Source organism: Vicia villosa, linkage group LG3, assembly GCF_029867415.1.
Source record: "Vicia villosa cultivar HV-30 ecotype Madison, WI linkage group LG3, Vvil1.0, whole genome shotgun sequence".
Taxonomy (NCBI): domain Eukaryota; kingdom Viridiplantae; phylum Streptophyta; class Magnoliopsida; order Fabales; family Fabaceae; genus Vicia; species Vicia villosa.
Genome location: NC_081182.1, coordinates 11,968,193 through 11,986,686, shown reverse-complemented (window position 1 = coordinate 11,986,686; position 18,494 = coordinate 11,968,193). Strand labels below are relative to the sequence as shown.

Sequence of the window (18,494 nt, the reverse complement as noted above, 5' to 3'; positions counted from 1 at the left end):
AGTAAAATGCAGGGGATAGAGTAGAATATGACATGTATTTAGATATGTCATATAAAGTGGAAGAGTAAACAACATTGCAATCAAAATCTTTTAAATGAGCTGGTGCAGACCTAATTCTGTTAGAGGTTCTAGTTTTAGGCAGTTCAGGCTGAGGGGCAAGATTGATAGGGATAGGCTGTTAAAGGGTATCATCAGAATTAGTGGGGAGAAGGATTTCTGAAGTGTTTTCATGAGTGATATTGGGTGAATTGTTAGGTACAGGAGAAGCATGACCAGAAGGATGTGTGTGGGCAGGGTCAGGGGTTAATAAAGGTTTATGAGAGATGTGGTCAAACAGAAAAGGGATAGTAGAAGTGTGAGTGTCAAGGGGTGAGGGAGTGGTAGAAGAAGGATTAGGGTGAGGTGTGTAAGGGAAAACATCCTCATTGAAGGAACAATTTCTTGAGATAAGGGTGGATCTGTTATGTAAATCAAACAAGAGGTATCCTTTAATTCCTATAGGAAATCCTAGGAACAAGCATTTGATGGCTCTAGGGTCAAGTTTGTGCCTATTTCTGGTAAGATAAGAGGCATAGACCAAACAGCCAAAAGTCTTAAGATCTGTATATGAAGGATCAGTTTGAAAAAGCAATTGAAAGGGGGTTGTATGTTGTAAGATAGGACTGCACAGTCTATTAATTAAGTATGTTGCATGACATAAGGCAAAAGAGCAAAAACACTTAGGCAAATTAGCATGAAATAAAAGAGATCTAGTGACATTAAGAAGGTGTCTATGTTTTCTTTCTACTGTGGAGTTTTGTTGTGGTGTTTCCACACAACTTCTTTGATGAATAATGCCTAGAGATGCATAGTATGAGGGAATGATAAACTCAGTACCATTATCACTTCTTATAGTTTTAATAGTACATGAAAATTTATTTTGACAATATGTTATGAAATTTCTAATATGCAATCTAGTTTCAGCCTTAGTATGCATGAGAAGAGTCCATGTATATCTAGAATAATCATCAACAACAATCAGAAAATATTGGTAACCATCCATAGAAGGATGGGAAATTGGTCCATATATATCCATATGAACAAGTTCAAAACATTTAGAAGTAGTGGAAGTACTTGTAGGAAAAGGTAATTTTGTTTGTTTAGCTAGATGACAAGTAGAACAATCAGAGATTTTATAAATTTTGATAATAGGAAATTGTTTAGACATAGAGTGTAAAACATCAAAAGAAGGGTGGCCTAGTCTATGGTGCCATAAAGGGTAGTTACAATTCAAAGGATCCTTTTGACTAGTGTAGTTACATTGAGCATGTTGTATGGGTAATTTTTCCAATATGTAGAGATTATGATGCTGGGTCACCCGTCCAATCATTTGCTTGATAGACACATCCTGAATGAAGCAGGAAGTGTGTGAAAAGGTGATTGTGTAGGGAGATGAAATGCAAAGTCTAGATATGGATATGAGGCTGAAGGTAAATGCTGGCATATAGAAAACATTGTGCAATTGGAACTTATCATCAAATATAATGGAACCAGAATAATGTGCAAATAAAGAGGTGCCATTAGGTAAATGTATGCTAACAGGACTAATAGATTGAATTGTTGAAATTTTTTGAATGAAGGAAAACATGATGGGATGCGCCAGAATCCAATATCCAGGAAGATTTATGATGTAAGAGGTAGATTTTGAATCAGCCGCATCCTTGGAGTTCTTGGAACGATAGTCCGGAGGAAAACCGTGCTTAAAGTAGCAGTTTTCAATGGTATGGTTTGTTTTGCTACAATTAGTGCATAACATAGGGGTTTTGGAATATGTTTTGCCTTTGGGTTTGGGGTTGGAATTGGTAGAAAGAATAGTGGGATTGGTGGAAGTAAGAGATGATGAAGGTGTTTGTTGCTATGCTATCAAAGAATAGACCTTGCTTATATTGGGAAGAGGATCAAGAAGCAGTATTTGAGTGTGAATGTTATGATAGGTGTCATTGAGACCTTTCATAAAGCAAGTCACATACTCCATGTCCTTGTAGCTTCGCACAGCCTTAGCTAAGTCACATGTGTAGGGTGTTTGACATGAACAAGATGGGATGGGACGCAGAGACTCGAGTTCATCCCAAAGAATCTTTAGATCGGTAAAGTATGTGGAAAGAGATCGATCCCCTTGTTGAATTGAATGTAAATCACGTAAAAGATCGGAGAAACGAAAATGATTACCTTTCGTGAATCTTTCTCTGAGATCTCTCCAGAGATCGAATGCAGAATCGAAACAGATGGTGCTTTGGGCAATAAGTGGGGAGAGAGTGCGGTTAATCCAGGCAAGAACCATGTTGTTGGCGCGATCCCAAAGCTCGAAATCAGGGTTTGATGAAGAGGGTCTGGGAAGAGCACCATTGATGAATGAGATTTTGTTCTTGGAGGTTAACGCGCGCCGCATAGATTTGCTCCAATTATGATAATTGTTGTCATCCAACGGAGGAGCAACAATGGTGGCACCTGGGTTTTCTACAGGATACAAGTAATATGGATTTCTTGGATTGAGACTTGGGTCATCAGATTTTTGTGTAGGATCAGTAAGTTTAGGTCTTTCTTCATCAGAAGAAGAAGACGACATGATGAAGTATGAAGAGAAAACGAAAGAAAAATGATGATGAATGCGGAAGATGAATTTGGGAATTTAGGGTTTGTTCACTGGTACCATACTGCAATAGCATTGGTGATGAAGAAGAAAGCCATTTGGCGGTAAATAGAAATTTGAAATGCAAACTGAATGAAAACACTATTATTCCATGTGTAGAGTTACAAGCAATGGGCCATATATATACAAGATTGGAGTGTGGCCCAATATACAAGGTAAAGCCCATAAGCGAAGGTAATACAAAAGGCCCATAACTTTAATAACTATCATGCACCTTTGTCAATGACCACTATAGGATCGTTCCGATTCCTAAGTGATTCTAAGTCATTCCGACATTATACTTCTACCTTATAACTTCTGTTGCTATTAGCATTTGACACTTGCTTTAATTTTTTTCCCATTTCCTTTGACTTGAGTCCATGGAGTGCATTCTTGCTCTACTGCTATGTTGGGATTTTTCACCACCTCCTATGGTGGTTGGGCTGGTTTATCATGTTTAGCTACTTATTGCTTTGTGACCTTTGGTTTCATGCTACATATGTGTCATACCTTTCGACATTTCTCAGAAAAGTTTGGTTTCCTTTCAAACTCCAATAATGTTATTCTCTGGTTCCCTATTGATAACGACCGTGATTTTTCTCCGTTTTTAGAGTTTCCACGTAAATATCTTGTGTTGTTTATTTTGTTCTGATTTTTTCTCTATGTTTGTTATTTTCCCAACAATTTTAAACTGCAAAAGATATTCTTAGTCGCGCTTTAACCAAAGCAGCGCACCAAGGAATCATCAAGCCCATGCGGGCTATAAGGGGAACGTGGCTCCCATATCTTATTCTTTATGCAGATGATATCATCATTTTTTGCCAAGGCAACAAGAAGGGTATTTTAGAGATTTTAAATATTTTTAAAGACTACAACGAGACATTAGGGTAGTTGAATATATATATATATATATATATATATATATATATATATATCAAGATCAAATGACACTAAGGTGTCATACTTAGTAACATGACACATTCGTTAACTCTTTATCGCATATTCATATAAAAAAATCACCGTTGAATAAAATATAAATTGGTTTAACTGCAGAGACTAAAACATGTCTCTTTTTTTTGTATGGACCAAAAACAAATTTTGAGATATTTATAGAGACCAAAAAAACATATTTAACCCTTAATTCTATGGTTGATATTTGTTTCTCTCATCTCTCATTATAAAAATATTTATATATATATATATAATATATATAATTGATTTATTTGAGATGGTGGATTGTTATAATTGTCAAAAAGAGTAAGTAAATGTAATGAAAAGAGAAGTAATGATAGTGGTTTTGGAGCAAGTGAATCTGTGGATGGTGTAAATATATATATAAATAATAAAACAAATTGTATCCTTGGTCAACGTAATTTATTGCGACGTTGTTTTTCATTCCAAGAACTTCACCTGCGGCGACGTTGTTTTTCATCCCAAGAGTTTCACCTATTTATTGCAATTGTTCTTCTAAACATAAGGTACTACTACCACCACAAAAAATAGTCATCAAGCATCGTCCTTCGTTGTTGACTGTTGCAACATGCCGATTGGACTCACTCCTCACATAATTGAGATTGATGCTGGAGTCGATCTATTAAGCATTCTATTTGAATTTGCTCGAAGTCGTGGGAGATCCATCCGCATCCTCAGTGGAACAGGAGTGGTGGCTGATGTCACGCTTCAACAACCTAATAGGAGATTTGTATCTGTTTTAGGAATGTTTGATCTTCTGTCAATTCATGGCACAATTATCCCGATGTCGAGAATGGAGTGTTTAGGAGTATTACAAATTACCTTATCAGATCCTTGGAGTGATGAAGATGACGTGATTCGAGGGAGTGTGATCTCCCCTCTATTGGCTTATAGTCCGATGCGAGTCACAGTTGTCTCCTTTTCAAATGATGCATTTTAAATCTTTCTTCTTCCATTTAGTTACAGGGATCAATTATTCTAAAAACATTTTAATTTTATTTAAACTAAACTATTTGTGGAAAAAAATTTATATATATATATATATATATATATATATATATATATATATATATATATATATATATATATATATATATTAATATTATGCATATTTTTTTGTTTAATTAATTAATTTATGACTCAATATATATAAACATACAATAATTAATTATGATCCCTTATCTATCATGGTGCGTTTAGTTAATTATAGTGAATTTTCCAGTACACAAATTATGTATGTTTGTATAAGATGGACAATTTAATAATAAAAAATATTTAAAAAAAAGGATATGGCAGGGTACACACGTTCTAAAGATTTATGAGGAAACATTAATTAAAGAAAAACAAACAATGGTATTCTGATGCATATAAGTTGTGGTTTACCTTATTTATCACCATTTTTTAATCAATAATTCATAAATATTTCTTATCGTTATAAATTTTATACCTTTATTTTATACGAGCAATTTTTACGCCTGTTAAAATCACTGTTACCAGAACATAATATGCCTAGCAAGTCTCTTAGTTTGAAAAAATCTACACACTTCTAAAGTTATATTTGACATTCTCTCATAATTTAATATCAAAAATACCTCTCTAATTTTTTACCTTTCTAAAAATCTTTTAAAAATTTTATACTCAAATAAGAAAAGTTAAATAGTGATAATAAAAAATTGGTATGTCTTTTCTAGATTTTTTTTTTATTTAAAAAATGTGCTAAAAATGTGTAGAAATAGGTATCGGTATTTTAAAAATTGCTTAAAATTCATCTATTAAAAAATCAACAGAAAAAGTCGCAGGTATGTATTTGTTGGGAAATTTTTTCTACCATTTGCATACAAAAAATCAAATAATTATGAAATTATAAAAAATGTCAAACACCAATTTTTTATTTTAAATCTAGTATGTGTTTAACAATTTTTTAAATAAAAAATATGGTAAAAATGTATAAACTTAGATACTGATTTTTTGAAAATCCGATAAAAAAAAGATAATGTATTTTTTGCAGAAATAATAATACTATCCACAACAAATCCAACAGGTAAAAATCAAAAAATTGCCAAATATAAGTATTTGTTTTTAAAATTGATGACACCTCTACTATATATATTATTAAATACGGTAAAAATGCATAACATTCTACAACAATTTTTGAAAATCTGGTAAAAATACATAAACATTTATTCCAAAATCCGTTGAAAATTTTGTAGGTGATGTATTTCCTATAGATAGAAATTTTGGTAAAATCCACAACAAACTCTCCAAGTAATAAAAGTAAAACAATTTAAAGATTTAAAAATTTATAACAATTTAACTTTTTTTATTAAAAGGGTATTTTTGTCATATTACATCACTTGTGGGTGTATCATGTATAATTTTGAGGGGAGTCGGGAAAATTCTTCACAAATTTATAAAGAGAATTTGCTATCTTTTGGCCTAACATATATCTATAATATAAGAAAAGTTGTTAGTTATGAAAATCACAAAAATATTTTTTTATTATTTTAATTTAAATTAATAATTTAGGAGAAAAAAATATCTTTTGTTGATTTTTTCCAACTCACTTTTCAATTTCAAACTCATTTTTCAATTTTCACTTTACACTTTTTCACTTTTTATTACTTTATTATTATTTCTAATAAATTATTAATCAAAATATTCCAATAAATTATTTTTTTATAAAAAGATTATTATGATCATTTTAAATGATTGTTAATTTACATTTAAAAATTAACTTTAGTAATTGAATATTAATAATGAAGAAATATAATTTGAAATAATTTTTATTTTAAGATACAATATTTTTGAAGAAAATAATAATAATTTTACTTTTTAAAAAGTTATTTCAATTAAAATGAATTTAAAAATATAGTTGAAAAGATGTGTCATTGGATAAAATACAAAAATGTGTGTCACTTATCATTAACTTTAATTTATATGATTCAAAATATTATTATATTAATATATGTCATTAATGAAGTTTATACAATTAAAATAATGTTTGCACAATTAAATATTAGAAAAATTATTTGTTATTGATGTCATTTCACAAATATATGTTATCAATGTAAATAGAAAAATAATATATATCTAAGGAAAAAAAGTGTATTACTTAATTGTAACATACTACTATTATTTATAGTCAAATTCTATTTATTCAGATATTTTTGTAAATGATACCTAAACAAAAATAATATTTGTATACGGGAAAAAATCTATTATTGATATAAATATTTTTACATATGAAAAATGGTATTTATGATCCAAAAAAAATTTATTCAAAAAAAGTATATGGGAAAAAAATTATTATTGATCTAAATATTTTTATGTAAACGATTCTAAACATAAATAATATTTGTATATGAGAAAAATTTATTAATGATTTAATATTTTTATATATAAAAAATGGTATTTATGACCCAAAATTTTTTTATTCAAAAAAGGTATACGGAAAAAAAAACTATTATTGATCTAAATATTTTTATATACAACAATTTACAATTGATCCAGTTATTTTTGTAAATGATACCTAAACAAAAATAATATTTGTATACTATAAAAAATTTATTATTGATATATATATATATATATATATATATATATATATATATATATATATATATATATTTTTTTTTATATACGAATAATGGTTTTTATGATCCAAATATTTTTGATTAAAAAATGGTATACGGAAAAAATCTATTATTGATCTAAATATTTTTATATATGAAAATTTACTATTGATTCAAATATTTTTGTAAATGGTACCTAAACAAAAATAATATTTGTATACGGATAAAAATCTATTATTAATCTAAATATTTTTATATCCAAGAAATGATATTTATGATAAAATATTTTTTATCCAAAAATGATTTACGGGAAAACATCTATTATTGATCTAAATATATTTATATGCAAAAAAAAAATATTGATTTAAATATTTTTTTTAATTTTTTAATTTTCTATTTAAAATAAATATATTATGTAAATAATTGCGCGTAATAGACCAGAACCCATGCGTATGCACGAGTTTGTTATTAGTTTAGAAGAAGAAATATGAAACAACGACAATACGAGAGTTTGAGTTTTTTATTTTATCACATTTTTTCTTAATCCATTTCTGGCTACATTAAACTCAATATATACTTTGGATTATTATTATCGATAGTTTACAATTAATATTTAAGATATAGATTGATTGTGGTATCCATTTTGCATGCTTTAAGATTTAAAAAAAATTGAATTATAATATTGATAGTTATGAGTGACATATATGAATAATTTTCTTTAATTTTTTCTCATTCCTTCACTTAATTCTTTATCTGTCTCTTAATTTCACTTTCTCTTTCTTAACTAAAAAATAAAATTAAGAGAGATAATGAAATTTAGAGAGAGAAGATAGTTAGGAAAGAGAATGAGAGAAAAATGAAGGAGAGGATCCAAAATCATAAATGACTGTTTAATAGATGCATAGGAGACGATCATGACCTCCAACCTTGCCCCTTCTTTCCTTTTTATTATGTGGGCAATCTTCTAAGATTTAATCGAGAAAAGCATATAAGTCTTCGTGGATGACTTCTTTGGATTTAGTACATCATTTGTTACATGCCTAAACAACCTGTATATTATATTGAAAAGATGTATCAAGACCAATTTGATTCTAAATTGAGAAAAATGTCACTTTATGGTGACTGAAGGTATTGTTCTTAGACATAAGATTTCATCCAGGGGAATAGAAGTTGACAAAGCTAAAGTAGAAGTGATCGAGTTGCTACCTCCACAACAAATTTCGAAGGAATTAAAACCTTCCTTGGCCATCTGGATCCTATGGGAGATTCATAAAGGATTTATAAAAAATTGTACAATCTTTAAGCAACTTGCTTAACAAAAACAAGTCCTTTCAATTTTATGAATCTTGTTTACTTGCTTCTAATAATTTTAAAGAAAAAAATAGTAATTGTTCCCATAATCACTCCACCAGATTGGACATTAGAATTTGAACTAATGTATGATACTAGTGATTACGCAATATGTGAAGTACCATGACAAATAAATACTAGAGTTTTCTATGCTATACATTATGCAAGGTAAAAATTGAATGACACTCAATTCAATTATGCTACTATTGAAAAAGAATTGTCTGCGACAATATATGCATTGGAAAATTTTAGGTCTTATTTTATTAGTTCCAAGATCATTATATACACTGATCATGCAACTATAAAATATTTAATGAAAAAACCTAATTCTAAACCAAGATTAATAAGATGGATGCTCTTACTTCAAAAGTTTGGAGTAAAAATTAGAGACAAAAAGGGATCAGAAAATATCTTAGTGGGCCATCTATCTAGACTGGTAAATGAAGAGGTGACTAAACAATAAAATGAGTTGCTAGGAGAATTTCCGATGAATAATTATTCATGGTACAAGAGAGACCACAGTTTGCAGACATTACAAATTACAAGGTTGTTGGAGTGATCTGGTCATATCTCAATTGGAATAAAAGAAATAAATTCTAATAGATGCCACTCAATATGTCTGGGACGATTCATATCTCTTCAAAATAAGGGCATTCCAGTTGTTGAGAAGACGTGTAACTAGAGAAGAAGTTTAAAGTATATTATTTGATTGTCACAATTCACCGTACATAGGTATTGTAGCAAATAAATAAATGCAACTAAAACTATCCAATGATACTATTATTGGCCCTCTCTGTTTAAAGATTCACATGAACATAAAAAGTTGTCAAAGGCCCGAAGGGATTTCAAAAAGAAATGAAATTCCGCTACAAAACACGCTCGAGGTAGAAGTATTTTATTATTGGGGAATCAATTTTATAAGACAATTTTCTCTTTCATACACCAATACTTACATTTTAATGGCGTTAAACTATGTATCCAAATGGACTGAATCAATTGCAACACCCAAAGTTGATGGCAAGACAATAGTAAAATTCCTTAAGAGAAATATTTTTTCCTTCTCAATCTCATCTTCTCGAAGAGATGCGAGTACAAAATGTCAGAAAAGCTACTGCCATCAATCAATATCATGGAAACGTCAATGTTGGAGATTGCGGATGTTATGACAATAAGAAAAATCTCATTAGAGATCCCTAACCTTTTTGCTATCTCGAAATACCAAGATCAGCCTTTCTGGGTTTGCAACCAAAGTGCTTCATTCCTTCTTGTTGACGACCATCGATTAATCAATCTTTCTCTTTATTTGTGCAAATGCTTACAACAACGATCAAGAACCTTAGTGATGTAGAATATGAAAATGTTTTTGAAATTTGTGTTGAAAGTGTAAGGTGAACGTGATAATTTGTTTTTTGAAAAAATAAATATAATATTTTTTTGATAATCCAACTTTTAATAATTATTTTAAAGTTGTATAATATTACAAAATTGCCATTAATAAAAAGTATACTATTTTTTCTTGTTTTTTTCCTCTTTTAATTTTCAAAAAACTAAAACACAAAACTACTAAAATCTATTTTAGTTTTATAATTTTTAAAACTCTTAAATAAAAAATATTTAAAAAATAATAATTTTCTAAAGTTAGACTACCAAATAAATTTTATTATGTTCAAAATTTAAAAAAATAAAATACATTTTTGCAAAATCAAATTAAAGAGACTCCACTACAAAATTTGATGATATTGTGGTATGGCCTGGAGAAATCAGAGAGTCATGCCTAATTGCCTAATTAAAGATTGAAGAATTCTAAGATTTACTCGAAGATCATGAATTGATATTTGACTATCTACATACATCTCATGCTTTTAATTTTTGTCATCTTGTATTCGAAAAAAATTATCACTTTGGCTTAGACGAGCCCTCAACTGAGGCTTAGATAAAACTCCTTTCTTGTGAGTTTTAATTTTTATTTTGAATCTTTTACTTTTTTTTCTTCCGCTTGCTTAGGTATTTGTTTATTTGTTATTTTCTCAATAACAGTTAGGATTGTTCAAAAAAACCGCCGAACCGAACCGAACTGTCGAACTGAATCGAACTGAAGTTAAATTAACTGAACCATTATTAATGGTTAGTGAACCGAACTTATATTTTATTAATGGTTCTAGAACCGAACCGATAAACAATTAACCACTTTGAATTTAATTCCGAACCGTTAAAACTTTAGTTTCAAAATTCTAACTTCTAATAACCATGGAAACTTTGAAGAACAACTGAAAAATGGTGAAGAATCTTAAATCCTCAAATTGGGGAAGAACCCTAAACCACCAAATTGGTGGAGATTCCAAATCATCAAACCCATAATTATCAAAATTGTTAAGAAACAACACAATATGAATGCCACCGCAGAGTATATGCATACGAACATTCACGCTGAGTTTGGCAGAATTATTATAACTCTGCGTGATAAAAAAAATGCAGAGTATATGTTATTGAAATTGTTAATCAGTATTACTTTTTTCACTATGTGGTTATGTTCCATTTCTTTCTTTCAAGGTAATCATCATGTTATTGAAATGAGATTAAAGTTAATTAAGTACCTTTTCTCCAAATATATATACTCTGCACTATTTAAAAAATGTTAAAAATAAATTTAAGTAGATTTCTTATTAAAAAAATTCATAATTAAGTATAATGGTTCGGTTCTTAAGTAAATGGTTCGGTTTAGAAAATTTATTTTCTAGTGGTTTGGTACGGTTCGAAATTTCGAACCGTTATGACAAACCAAAACTTTTGGTTCAGTTCGGTTCTAAAAAAATTAAAACGGTTCGGTACAGTTCAGATACCTTTATATAATGGTTCAGTTCAGTTCGGTTCAATTTTCTGACAGAACCGAACCATGAACAACCCTAACAACAGTGATACTAGAGTCTGGTTCTAGTAAAGAATTGACTTCTTGAGTGGAAAGTCCTTTTAACATGGTGGTCTGGCGGCATGTGACATGTCTCGTTGCGGTTCTTATGATATGGTTATAATGTCTCACAACGACGGTACAATCATGTGGATGAAGAACTTGTGTTTGAGGAGGAGCATAACAGTTTTCGCTTGATCATGAACATAATGTATGAACTCACACTTAAAGAAAAAGATTGTTGAGAAACAAATGTGAGTTGTGTTGAGAAACAAATGAGTTCTAAGTCCCACATTAATTAAAAAAGTGGAAGTTGAACACTTTATGATTGAGATGATCTATACACCTATCACTTTATGATTTTGGGTGAATATGTGTTATTTCTCTCATTTGTTTTGGTGAGTCTTTTAACTTTTAAATGAATGATCCAATGTAAATGTTTTCTCCTCGTAATAATCCAACGTGTGTAGGCGCAATTTTTTTTACTAAATTTTATTATTTTAGTATAATTTTTAATTACTTACAATTTAATTTTATCTATTTCCCCATAATAAATACTACGAGCAAATGTTTTTTTTTTTAAAGAAAATACTAAATGTTTTACTGACAAAATATTTTTGGACAATGTCCAAGTACAATGTATGACGATCATATTCAAAAGTGCATAGTAACTATCACTTTCTCATTAAACAAGACCGTAATATTTTATCATTACATCATTAAAAATATATTTTATTACTATATCATCAAGATTTTTTTATATATATAAAAATTGATTATAACAAAAAAACAAAAATAAGATAAACTTTTTTGTGTTCATTTCCAGAACTGGGAGAAGCTTAATCTTAATTTTCTCTGCAAGGGTAAGCAAATAAAACACGCAACAACAACCTTGCATCTTTATTTTCTCTCAATCCAAACACAACCCTAATTGATTTTGACTCTGTTCTGTGTTTGATTTGTTTGATCGATCTTCCAGGTTTCATGGCGGTTCAATCGGAGTTCGATCCTTCACTCGCAATTTCTCATAAGTTCCCTGATGTATTTCTCTCCTTTTCCTTATTCTTATTCAATTCGCTTTTCTTTTATCTTGTTTTTAGATTTTTGTACACAAAGTGTTTGTAGAAATGTCGTACTCAAAACAATAGTAAAAAACAACAGAATCTCTTAAAATAGCGGTGCCTTTGCCTTTGTGTTTTGAATTGGCTTTTTGGATTTTATCAATGGCATAACCGCTTGTAAGATTGTTTAGCTTATGAAAATAGCTTATGATTTTATATGAAATTGAAAACATTTTGACTTTATTTGTATGAAGTTCGGACTCCGACACAGTCACAGGGACACGACATGGACCCTCTGACACCAATAATATCAAAAACATAAGACACTTGACAACACTACATATACAGTAGTATTTTAGGTTTCATCTATCTATCTATTATTAAATAGTTAAAAAAATATTCTAATCAAAATAATATCTTTAATTTTTGTTGATAATATTGTTTCAATACATGCTCAAAAGATAGAAGCATGGTCCTTGATAAAACATTGTAACGAAAGTTGATCCATGTAGCCGACCCACTTAGTGTTGTACATGTCCAAAAGATATATTAAGTATGTTGAAAACTATTTTTTTTTAAAATTTGTCTGAATTGTACGACACGTGGTGTATGAGTGTGATACGGATGTCCGACACTGATTCAAAGAGTGTCGAAACAAAGAAAGAAATCTATATTTGAGAGACATTTCTCTGACTTTTTCGGCACTTGTCTGATTATTTCGACACATAGTGTATGAGTGTCATACAAGTGTCAGACAATGCGACACACCTACTCTTTAAGATGTATGTGCTTCATAGCTTTATTTTAACCTATTATATATAAATAACTTGTACATAAGCACTTATAAAGCATATGCGCCAAATTAAACTGTTTAGCCACACAGAGTCTAAATTAAATAATTGAATTCTGAACTTATGTTTTTGTTATGCTCCCATGGAATGGACTGCAGAGTACCTACTCTTATACAGAAAGGTAAGGCCTTCGTTAACTCAAACTTTCAAATGATAAAGAAAAATGGTTATTGAAATGAGCTTCAGGGAAAAGAAAATGTATGAGTAATTGTGTTTGAATTTCATGCTCAACAGAGATGCAGCACTTTATGCCTTAGGCATAGGGGCATGTGCTTCGGATGCTGTCGATGAAGACGAGCTTAAATATGTTTACCATGAAGATGGTCAGAAGGCTATCAAGGTATTGTTTGTTTTCAAACTGTGATTAGTAAAATGATTACTTTAATACATTTATTCTCATGTAACATAAAATGCATGTCTAGTTTCTTTAATGGTCAGACGTTTGTTAGGGTTTTGCTTCTTTTAAGGTATTCTTGATGAATGCGTAATGTAACTTAGTCATGTTCAACCTTAACTTATGACAAAATATTGCTATAATCCATTTCTGTTTAGGCAGGCCTTTTTTTATACACAATTGTGGGTAAATATCTGTGACTTATGCATCATTTTCTGCTCTTTAGGTCTTGCCTACATTTGCTGCTTTACTTACAATGGAATCATTGCCCAATGGTTTTGATCTCCCGGGCTTGCAGTGAGTGCTGCTCACTATTCTCCATATGTTTGTGCTTGTACTTCGTGTATTTAATTTATGGATGAATGTGTAATGCCTAAGTTCCATTTTCCATTTTCTGTCATATTGTATTGTTGATCTTTCTTTTCTGTCTATTCTGATGTTTAATCCCAAGTGGAACTTTTTGTATGACAGGTATGATCCACGCCTTCTGCTGCATGGACAACAATACATTGAGCTGTACAAACCATTTCCTTCCAGCTGTCATGTAAGGTTTCTCATTAGTATTTGGCATACTGGACACTTGAATTGAATTGTTAACTAATGATTTCTTGTTCCAATTTTAGCTCAATATACAAAATTTCAAATGAAATTCATAAGAAAATTTACTTTTTGTGCATACGTGAAATAGTTGCCTTTTCTTCACTACATCACATTTACATTCTAATGACTTATAATGAGAAATAAAACCATATTTACTTGAGAAGAATGGGCTGTTGATATTTGTTTTTAATTAAAATAGTGAGGGTAAAATGGTATGATGCAAGTAGTGATAAATATCAAATTTTGTGTAATTAAATTTATGGAAATGCTAATATGTGCTTTAGGGCACTTGTTGGTGTACTAAAGATAGGAACTTTGTATTAAATTGTACATTTTATTTCTTAAAAAATTAAAAATTGCTTTTCAAGACATAATTACTATTTGTGGAATTCTTAACATGTGCTCTTAGAGCACAAGTTAGCACGTCCCCTAAATTTAATATCTATCTAATTTGCATCAAATCTTTTTGAGCACGGATTTCTTCAACCCCAAAATATCTCCCCATTCCACACCCGACCTTTACAATTATGATATTCAAAATAGTTATCAGGATAGTATCTAATCATCTTCTCTTAATCTTCATATAAAGGCTCATATATTTTATTGTTACAGATACAAAATAAAGTCAGTCTCGCTGGATTGCATGACAAAGGTTGAATTGCTAAAACAGTTTTTACTTAATGATCTGTTGTGCATGCGTTTGTTGTACAGTTTCACTTTAACATCTTTAAAATATATATATCTCATATACGTGTCAATTTTTTAATTCCTTTTTCTTCTTATCTTCTTATTCTATTCTTAAAGATGTGATGTTGCTTAAATTTCAGGCAAAGCAGCAATATTGGAGATTGAAACAAAAAGTTATGAGAAAGAATCTGGCGATTTATTATGCATGAACAGGTAACACCAAAAACATTCCTTTTAATGTTTTGTTACACTCACACTCCAATAGTAAGTTTCTTGCAGATCAACAGTCTATCTACGTGGTGCTGGTGGCTTTTCGAAGTCATCTAAACCATTTTCCTACTCAAATTACCCTTCAAACCAGACCTCAGCTGTAAAAATTCCTGAAAGTAAACCTTTTTCAGTGCTTGAAGATCGTACGCATCCATCTCAGGTATGTTACAGCTATTTAATTATGTTTAAAATAAGCTGCCTTGTTCATTCGCAACATTTTTTTTTTCATTCCCCCATTTCCTTGCCTTTGGGTCTACTGCTCTCTTTGCAACAAATTTTGATCTAAGAGATGAAATCATGCCTATTACATGGGCTATAGAGTCCCTTGCATTTGGCTTTGCTCTATGACCCTCTCGTAACAAATTTGTTTCATGAAATCATACCTATTACCTGAAATTTTGTGTCTTTGCATTATCTCAAATGCTTTACAACTTTGGTTTAGTTGATAGTCTAATGTTTATGTACATTATTATATCTTTTAGGCATAAATTTGGCTGAAATTTTTTGATATGCTTCGTTTTAGATTTCTGTACAGATTCTGAATGTCTCTTCTGTTTTGCAGGCATTGCTCTACAGGCTATCCGGTGATTACAATCCTCTGCATTCAGATCCCCAGTTTGCAAAGGTTGCAGGGTTAGTACTTTCATCCTGTCTTCTTAATGCCGTCATATTATTCAATACTTGAAACTTCAATTAGATTGTAAATCCATTTTCTTCATTTGAATTACTGGAGTGCTTGTTGAATTGAGTGAATGAGAATTTTCCCTATAAGCCATGAGGTCTTTGTTTGAAGTAAAGAGGATTGGTCATACAAATTAAATACATAGACACAATGGTAATTTGGCATTTTAAGATATAGAACCACCAGTTTGTGACTATTGTTTTTGGGATTGTTTTTTATTATATGGATTTGCATTGTACGACTAATCTAATGTTTATAATCAATTGCCAAAGATTCTCGAAGCCAATATTGCATGGGTTATGCACATTAGGATTTGCTGTTAGGGCAATCATCAAAAGTATATGCAAAGGAGATTCCGACAGGATAAAAAGCATAACTGGCCGTTTTCTCTTACATGTCTACCCTGGTGAGACTCTCGTTACCGAGATGTGGCTCGAAGGCTCGAGGTAGGTTCATTGTTTGATACACTCATAAGAATATTACTTTCTACTAAACCCTTTGTTGCCTAAAGTTTTCTAACATACCTAATGTTTCTTGCTGTCCTGTTCGAAAGCACAGGAAATTCAGATTCATATTAAAAGTTGAATTTTTAAAATTGTGTAGGGTTATTTATAGGACATTAGTGAAAGAGAGAAAAAGGACCGTTCTTTCTGGCTCCGTTAATCTACGAGGTTTGAATTCATCACTCTGAAGGTGTTCAGTTGAATGTAGCCCAGATGTACATGGTTTACCGTCCAGTTATTTATGTTTGCAATAAGGACTAAATTTAGATGCAGTATTATTGTTCTTAATGTTTCCCTTCAAAGGAAGCAGGATTTTAATAGACAATTTTTTCTCTTCCTTTTAAAATAGGAGTCCTACTATTCATTCTCTAAGCTGTGTAATCAAATTAGTCTTTACATGCATCCAAAGATGAAGGAAAAAAAAAAATCCAAATAACCTTATAAAATATAGTATTGATGTTGTTTTACATCTTTATTTAATTTTCCTCTTAAAATAGTTATCGACAGTTATAGGGATAGAAACCAGAATTCACGGAAACCAAAATTTACAGGTAACAGAAGTGTATTATTAATGGCAAATGGTTGAGTATAAAGCTTTTACAATGGTGGAGGAAATAGAAAACTAAACTAGAGTTTCAAGAACACCTAAACCAGAGCTGAATTGCTCATAAACCAGAGAGTAACTCTCCTAACAAAGTCAAACAATATTTTTGAATGCGTTACTCATCATACTTCTCTCTTTTATCCCAGAAATTTCCTAAAATCAGGGAATATCCTATCGAACTCTTATTTCACTTATTCTACAGCCTTTTAGAATATGCTAAGTGTCTAGGTGTCCTATAATGCCACCCTCTTATAAACAACCTTGTTCTCAAGGATAAGAGTCAATCCTGAAATCATCTTAACTATAGATTTTGTGCTTAGATGATTGGAGGCTGATCTTGGAAAGGATCCTGTAGTAGGATATGTTGAGATGAATAGACCCAAATCATTGAAAACACGAAGATCGAACAACTCCAACCCCATCTCATTTATTCTTTACTACCGCTGCATTTGCAATTACTACAGATTCCAATAGCATATGATAATATGATAATGACTTTGTAGTGACAGTGACACTCATATTAGTGATTACACACCAAATAGAAATCCGAAAAGCACAAAATTTGGACGCGCATATTATACATCAAATCATTTCATCAGTGTATCATTTCATCAGAGTGACATTTCATTTTTGCCAGAAGAAAGTATGGATTTTGATCTCCGGATTAAGCTTGTTTACACTGTTTCCGTACCAATAGGAAAAAAGTTTCGGACTTCATGATAATATTTTATACTCTTAGACAACAAATTAGAAGAAATTTGACATTTTTTAAAGTAAATCGTATGTTATGAGTCATTTATAAATCAATTCCACAATAAATCATATATATTTGTTATTCATTAATAAAGTCAAATATATTTGATAAAGAATGTTGATAAACCATACATTAAAGTTCATATCATAAAATATAACAAACCATAATACAAAAATGTCAAAATGTTAATATCAAAATACAAAGTAAAAGATAACTACTGTGCATGACTTGTAGAGTGGCCATATGAGGTGCATTTCTCAAATTTGCCCATAGTTATGGCCTTTCTTCGAATAACTTCAATACAATGACATATTGACAAGACATTTCTCAAATCTGCCCATAGTTATGGCCTTTCTTCGAATAGCTTCAATACAATGACATAATGGCAAGACACCAACAACATGATTTGCCTTTGCCTACTCCTGTTCTAAGATCTCTTGATGAGTTGAACTCGAGGGATCTCCTTCTGCGTTTGGTGTCATGTAAAGATGTGACATTCTAAAAAATCTTTATGTGTAGCAATATATCATACTTCATGGACGAGGAGCTTACATGATGCATTCTTTGGGATCAAATGATCATAGTATTCCATAAATATCCAATTAACATTCATGCGGATGA

At 30.6% G+C, this 18,494-nt stretch overlaps 2 protein-coding genes across 2 annotated transcripts; both read left to right on the top strand.

Moving 5' to 3' along the window:
* Positions 1-4,208: 4,208 nt before the first annotated feature.
* LOC131657550 (AT-hook motif nuclear-localized protein 27-like) lies at positions 4,209-4,580 on the top strand. The gene has a single exon (XM_058926934.1). It carries the CDS (start codon positions 4,209-4,211, stop codon positions 4,578-4,580), a length of 372 nt encoding a protein of 123 aa, XP_058782917.1.
* Positions 4,581-12,251: 7,671 nt separating this feature from the next.
* On the top strand, positions 12,252-16,861 carry LOC131660314 (enoyl-CoA hydratase 2, peroxisomal-like). The gene is made up of 12 exons (XM_058929534.1): positions 12,252-12,330; positions 12,447-12,508; positions 13,478-13,500; positions 13,614-13,719; positions 14,000-14,070; positions 14,245-14,317; positions 14,986-15,025; positions 15,201-15,273; positions 15,340-15,490; positions 15,893-15,963; positions 16,285-16,458; positions 16,616-16,861. The coding sequence occupies exons 2-12, from the start codon at positions 12,452-12,454 to the stop codon at positions 16,701-16,703; spliced, it is 927 nt and encodes a 308-aa protein (XP_058785517.1). The 5' UTR covers positions 12,252-12,330; positions 12,447-12,451; the 3' UTR covers positions 16,704-16,861.
* The last annotated feature ends 1,633 nt before the right edge of the window (positions 16,862-18,494 follow it).

Bases quoted from the DNA above. Each gene is read 5' to 3' on its own strand.
- LOC131657550 (XM_058926934.1), top strand. From the start codon at position 4,209: ATGCCGATTGGACTCACTCCTCACATAATTGAGATTGATGCTGGAGTC.
- LOC131660314 (XM_058929534.1), top strand. From the start codon at position 12,452: ATGGCGGTTCAATCGGAGTTCGATCCTTCACTCGCAATTTCTCATAAG. The intron at 12,509-13,477 runs GTATTTCTCTCC...AATGGACTGCAG, and splicing joins TTTCTCATAAGTTCCCTGAT to AGTACCTACTCTTATACAGA. The intron at 15,026-15,200 runs GTTGAATTGCTA...CTTAAATTTCAG, and splicing joins CGCTGGATTGCATGACAAAG to GCAAAGCAGCAATATTGGAG.